The sequence below is a fragment of the Leptonychotes weddellii genome, unplaced genomic scaffold (assembly GCF_054177405.1).
Source record: "Leptonychotes weddellii isolate Sample4059 unplaced genomic scaffold, ASM5417740v2 HiC_scaffold_11270, whole genome shotgun sequence".
Classification (NCBI taxonomy): Eukaryota; Metazoa; Chordata; class Mammalia; order Carnivora; family Phocidae; genus Leptonychotes; species Leptonychotes weddellii.
The window spans coordinates 1-6,923 of record NW_027690301.1 but is presented as its reverse complement, the minus strand read 5'-3'; the positions used below and the strand labels follow the sequence as shown (position 1 = coordinate 6,923).

General features: G+C 43.4%; 1 protein-coding gene across 1 annotated transcript; it reads right to left on the bottom strand.

Annotated features, from left to right (window-relative positions):
* Window positions 1-7: 7 nt before the first annotated feature.
* Window positions 8-6,856, bottom strand: HSF5 (heat shock transcription factor 5; the record flags this gene model as incomplete). Its single annotated transcript, XM_081809598.1, has 2 exons — window positions 6,208-6,856; window positions 8-375 (listed from the first exon to the last, which is right to left on the bottom strand). Coding segments are annotated over exons 1-2 (978 nt in total), but the record flags the coding sequence as incomplete, so codon positions are not given.
* Window positions 6,857-6,923: the final 67 nt, after the last annotated feature.

Genomic DNA, 6,923 nt, shown 5'->3' with positions numbered 1-6,923 from the left:
CTGTTGGATAGTAGGCTTGGGAGTACTGCGCTGAGGGTGTGTAGTTACTATATTTTTGGGAGGAGCTGACCATTGTTTGAGGACCTTGTTGAACGTGTACGGATGTGGCACTTGGCTGCAGGGCATAGGTAACCTCCGTTGGAAACCTCTGCAGTACAGGAAATGGAACCCCTTTATCTGAAAAAGTGGGAGACGTTTCCACTTGTCCTGGGTGCATTCCAAGGGAGTTCTGCCATGTTCTAGGAGGAATCGGGGTCCGATCTAAACCTTTCAGAGGGAAAGTACTGTGGTTGTGGGATGAAGTCGATACGTAGGAGTAAGGAGACAAACTATCTCGCCGGAATGACCGGTGGAATTGTCCTACAGCCACTGGTCCTGCATAAAAAAGGAAGAACACATTGACTAATTTTACATTATACCCCTGGATGTAGTAAACCAAAAATCACAAAATATGAATATGTTGAATTCTCAGCCATTTTTAACACAACAGAAATTTAGTTCTGGTAAAAACAAGTTCAGAATCCAGAATACACATACAATGCTAAAAAAATAATCAAACTTTTGCTTGGTTCTCAATATTACTGTCATAAGAGACAAAGTAGCCAAACTCTAATATTAAGTCAAATGTTAAATCAAAGTCAATGTTCAAAGCCTTTTATAGACAATTCAGTCATCTTACCTTTTTTTGCCTCAACTGATTGACCCAGATTTTTCCAATCTGTAAGCTACTTCCTAGAAGTTTTAGAAATTCCATTCAGTCTTTCAAATCATTTAGAAACCTTAATAATAGGCACGAAAGTAAACACTCAACTGTATATATAAAATAAATAAGTGTACATCAAACAAGAACTATAACATAAACCAAAAAGAAAGTTAATGTTCTTTACTCCCCTTCAATTTTTTTTTATGTGATAATCTTTGCAGAAAAGTCAGGCTTGAAAACTTTAACTCAGTTCTCTTCTTCCTTTCTTAAATTAATCAAAAATTTTCCATGGTCTTTTGTTCTTCAGAGGATCTCTAGTAGAGTCCCTTCCTAGATATCAGTAACTCTCAAACACTGATTTACATCTGAAATCACCTAGACAGTTTGTTAAAAATCCACATACTCAGGCCCAAAGATTCTGATATTTGCTTTCTCTTATCTAGTAAGGTGGAAAGGAATTAAAAAGTGGAGATGATGAAGACAGAGAAAGGGCAATACTATAGAAAAAGAAAATATACATGTTGCAAGTTGAACTGATTTTTCAGACTGTAACTCTTTGTTTTGTTTTTTTTAAGATTTTTTTTATTTATTTGACAGAGAGATAGAGAGAGAACACAAGTAGGCAGAGGGAGAGGGAGAAGCAGGCTCCCCGCAGAGCGGGGAGCCCGATGCGGGACTCGATCCCAGGACCCTGGGATCATGACCTCAGCCGAAGGCAGCCGCTTAACCGACTGAGCCACCCAGGCGCCCCAGACTGTAATTCTTGAACATAAAGCTAGGCTAATTTATTTCCAGGAAGATGTCATGTATTAAATCATGTGGTTCACAAATTCCTTTCAATTTGCTTTATTAAACTAATCTATAAAACAGAGGAAAAGTCTAATTTATGTGCTACTCATCTGTTAAACTACATGGTAAAAGATGGCACTCAAAAACCTACTTTTCCAAATATTTAAACTGTAATCCCATTCAACATGTTATATATCTTTCATTCTATTTCTTTGATGTTTTATTTCCTCTAAAGAATAAAACATTAGGGGGCACCTGGGTGGCTCAGTTGGTTAAGCATCGACTCTTGATTTTGGCTCAGGTCATGATGTCCTGAGATGGAGCCCCACGTGGGGCTGTGCCGGCGTGGAGCCTGCTTAGGATTCTCTCTCTCGGGGCACCTGGGTGGCTCAGATGGTTAAGCGTCTGCCCTTGGCTCAGGTCATGATCTCCAGGTCCTGGGACTGAGCCCCCGGTCGGGCTCCAGGCTCAGTGAGAAGTCTGCTTCTCCCTCTCCCTCTGCCTCTCTCCCCTGCTCATGCTGTGCGCGCATGCTCTCAGTCTCAAATGAATAAATTTTAAAAATCTTAAAAAAAAAAATTCTTTCTCTCCCTCTGCACCTCCACTCCACTCACTGTCTCTCTCTCTCAAAAATAAAATAGGGGCCCCTGCGTGGCTCAGTTGGCTAAGCAACTGCCTTCAGCTCAGGTCATGATCCCAGAGTCCTGGGGTTGGACCCCCCCCGCCCCCGCCCCGCTGCCCGTTGGGGCTTGGCCTGCTTCTCCCTCTCCCTCTGCCACTCCTACTGTTAGTGCTCTCCTGCACTCTCTCTGTCAAATAAATGAATAAAATCTTTTTAAAAATTAAATTAAAGCATTAAGAGTACTCCTAACCACTTCCGGTTTGGCACTGACTGATTCAAATCAATTTTCTTAAACTCTTAAAAAATGATAAAAATTTTAAAAGGAATAAAGCATTAATGCCAAAAACAAACATATACATACATATATACACACAAATTCTAGAGCCCTGGAAATCAAGAGGTCTAAATCTAACAGAGAAAAAAATCTTAGTTCAAAAGATTGAATGTATTCAAATGATATCACCTCTTAAAAACTGCTTTTTCTCTTTTCCTCTAAAGTACAAAAAATAGTTTTAATGGTATCTGACTAACAATTCCATATGTATACACACTTTGAACTACGAGTGCAATCCTTTAAGACCTAAAGTAACATTTTTTGCTCTTTACAACAGCTGTTTCTGAGGTCTAAAACTACCCACCACTTGATTCTTCCTTGGATGCTTCACATGCTAAAACTACATATTGCTACAGTGTGCAATAGCTAACCTTTCTTCTACCTTCTTTAGAGTTAAGCTATTAATGAATTTGCAGGTTGTCAATAGCTTAAGCAGCTAATTAAAGAATTAGCTTTATTCTTTAGTTTATCTATCGCGATAAACTCTGAGTGATAGCCAAATACTTATAGATTTTTAGATGCTGCTAACATAAGAACGCTGATAGGATTAGAAGGGCATTCCTTTTCATTTGTTTTTTAAAATAAAGAACTAAAACATGTTCAGCTCGTATTTACTGTTTAGGGTTATCTCATAGGGTTCTATTCTGACCAACTTCACAGAATATCATCTATAGGTTTTCAGAACATCTTCAAGATATATTTGGCAAAGTTTAAATCCAGAACTCTGGAAATGCAAGGCAGGATGGATTTCTGTTCTTAAAGATCCTATTCCTTCTATATAAATGAATCTGAGTTAATCAATTCCCAGGAAAAACTTGCCTCCTGTGAGCTTGGTATCCCCAGGCCAAAACGGATTATCTACTATTGCTCACACTTGTTACTTAGTTTAGAAAGTTTTAACAAATACTGCTAACAAATATTGTAAAATAAATTGCCACTTAAGTGCAAAATAACAAAAGTGGACCAAAAAAAAAAAAAAAAAAGGAAAAACATGTGATCTTCACATTTCTTATCAAGTACATTCCTGAAAGGTGAACAAGACAGTTAGTTTAATGGATCTTGATAAGAGAAATAGGTACTTAAAGGACTCTATTGCAAAAAAAAAAAAAAAAAAAGAAGTATTCAAACCATAAGCTGAAGTAGAACACAGTAAACAAAGTGGAAACTAAGAAGCAACAGTATAGTCAGGCATAAACTAATGAAAGATTCAAGATGAATAAAAATTATGTAAAAAAAAAAAAAAGTAAAGACAAACAGAAGAGCCAAGGGCTTAGAACACAGAATTAAAGCAAACAAAGCTGGCCCAGTATTCTTGAACTTAGAATTACATCCCACCCACACCAGTAACACAATTCCTTAGTGAACCAAGCCTATGGTATAGACAATCCACAAATGACATACCTTCTGCACATACCAACAGGCAGGACAGTAAAAAATAGTAAATGCATGAAAACTGCAATGATCTAGTTATACGTGGATTGATGTATTATTGATAAAGCAAAAGTATGAATTAAATTTGTTATTCAATAAATAATCTTTAAAATGCCGCCCAACTGAACTATAAGTGAAGACACATCAGACCACAGGCAGCCCCTGTATTTCTTTAATTAAAATGGACTCTATTGGGGCGCCTGGGTGGCTCAGTCGTTAGGCATCTGCCTTCGGCTCAGGTCATGATCCCGGGGTCCTGGGACCGAGCCCTGCATCGGGCTCCCTGCTCCGCGGGAAGCCCGCTTCTCCCTCTCCTTCTGCTGCTCCCACTGCTTGTGCTCTCTCACTCTCTCTGTCAAATAAATAAATAAAATCTTAAAAAAAAAAAAAAAAATGGACTCTACCCGGGGCGCCTGGGTGGCTCAGTTGGTTATGTGTCTGCCTTCAGCTCAGGTCATGATCATGCGGTCCTGGGATGGAGAGCCTGGTGCTGGGCTCACTGCTCAGTAGGGAGTCTGCCTCTCCCTCTTCCTTTGCCCTTCCTCCACCTTGTGCTCTCTCATGCCCCTCCCCCCACTTGTGCTCACTCTCATATAAATAAAAATATTTTAAAATAAATAAATAAAAATCAAAGAAAATAAAATGGACTCTATCCTTAGAATACAACTGGGTTTAACATAGGTGAGGGAAAAAGAAAGAGAAGTGAAAAGAGTGAGCAAGATCTTCTTTTTATGTATGCACGTATAGGTTTCTCTGTTTGAAGTGCTTATATCTCCCAAGAACACACTTCCCAGTCTTTTCTCCTTATGCCCACCAGATACACAGCCCGAAAAACAAACATCCATGTCAGAGATTCTGCCAAATGTATGCCATGGCATTATCTCCATTGCCTTTCCCCATTCAATACCCCACCAAAATCAATGGCCATCACATGGAAGCAGCTTAATATTCCTTTAGAATTCCTTTAGAACATTCCTAGGCCACTGCTATTTTTCCATCTTGTTACTAGAACTCTAACCTAATCCCTTATCTTCTAAACTCCACAGACACACAAGCTTATAATCCCTTATCTTCTAAATTCCAAATGAACAAAATGCTGTCTCATTCATAACCCTGGGCTGAGGTTAAACTGAACAAAGTGCTACTTTTGTTTGTATATTTTTAAAGTTTCCCATACCTGAAAAATAATCCTTACACATTATGTTAAATCCAAATTAACATGGTGAAAATGTTTCTACTGAAGGCAAAGAATAAATTCTCATTATTATATCCAGTTGCTATCTTGGAATACTGCCTCATATCATGGACTCTTTACACAGAGAGAAGGATTATTGCCACCCTCACCTTCCCAGAGGAGGGGGAAGAGCACCAGAAATCAAGTTGATAAAATAATTTTCTACCACAGAGAATTTTTGAGCTTTTAGTAAATACATAGTTATAGAAAGTTCTTTCAATACTGAAAGGTGTAGAGTGAAAGATTCAAAGACTGTAAATGTGAACTTTCTAAAATTCTTTTAAACTACAACCTGACAGTAAAGAACACCATTTCTGCCTTATGTTTGCCTAACCATAACACCTTAAGTAAACATCAGCTCTAATTAGTTACAATGAAAGAAATGTTTAGCCAATTCATTGGACGCAGAACAGTATCTTATAAACAATTAAATATATTCCTATGTTTTTGCTCTTAAGATATATAAACAATGTCGACCTTTCTATACATTCCTTAAACCTACAATATGATTACTGTCAGGACACCTAAGATTTCTCAGATGTGTCTGAGGGGTGGAAGACGGCCTGTCCCTTCAAGGACACACTTCCACTCAAGGTACCTTGTTCACTTTCCCTCGGTCGGTATAAACGTTCTGTTTTCGTGGCCGTGACTCTGTTCCTTCCTACCTTGCCCATCATATTCGCACCCTCTACAGTAACTCTGTTTTGCTTCGCATTAGAGCAGAGACCCTTTGGTGTTTCTTCCCGACCTAGTGCTTATTCTAGACGTTCAAGGTAAGGTAAGGGTCTCAAGAAGAAGGTAAATGGCCATGGAGGTTTGGGTTTCAAGAGGGGCCGGGAAGAGCGAGAGCCTACGGCAGAGCTCCCTTTGGCCGCCAGTGGACAACTAACCAGAAGGGACTCAGCGCTTATGGCCTCTTTCCAGGGGAGGTATTGGCGGAAAGGGGTGCTGGAAACGGTGGAGGCGACGTGGCTTATTTCTCGGGAAGCACAGCAGCAAGTGGATCACCTCACGGGGGAGGATGTGCGAAATGCCCTCGTCAGTGGCGGTTGCTCCCTGGTGCCCCATGTGCCCTGCCGCGGGCGAGGACTCACCGTGCGGCTCGGGCCGGGGCCCCGCGGGCGGCGGCGGCTCCTGGTGCTGCAGCGGGGAGGGGGAGGCCGAGGCCGAGGCCGAGGCCGAAGCCGACGTGATGAGGAGCCTCTGGAAGCGGTTGGGCGGCCGGCAGGGCACCTCCAGGCCGGCCGCCAGCTTGGCCTTGTTGGCGCTGGTGAGCCTCTTGAGGTGCACGAGCAGCTGCGGCTGGTCGCGGCGGAAGTGCGGGCTGTGGAAGTGGTGGAGCGGCCCGTCGCCCGCCGGCCCGCCGCCCCCTGGCCCCGGCCCGGGCCCCGCTGCGCCCGGCCCGCCCAGCACCACCTTGCGGAAGCCGTAGAGGTTGAGCTGGCGGATGAAGCTGGTGAAGTTGGTGGTTTTGAAGAGTTCGGGCTCGGCCCCGGCGCCCCCCACGCCGCCCCCGCCGCCGCCCCCGGCCCCTGCCCCGGGCGGGCTGAGCAGCTCGGCCTCGAAGAGCGGCTGGTCGATGAGCAGCCCCTCGCCACGGCCGTCCCAGCGGATCGAGCGGTACCGGGGACTGTTCACCAACCGCCACAGCTTGGCGGGGAAGTTGTTGGGGTTGATGGGGGTGGAGAGCAGCGCCTCCTCCATCGCCCCCGCCCGGGCACTGGGACTCGCCCCGCCGAGCCTGGCTCTCCCACCCCGTTCTCGATCCCCCCCCCACCCTCGCCCGGCCTTCGCTGCGCCCTGCCCCCCC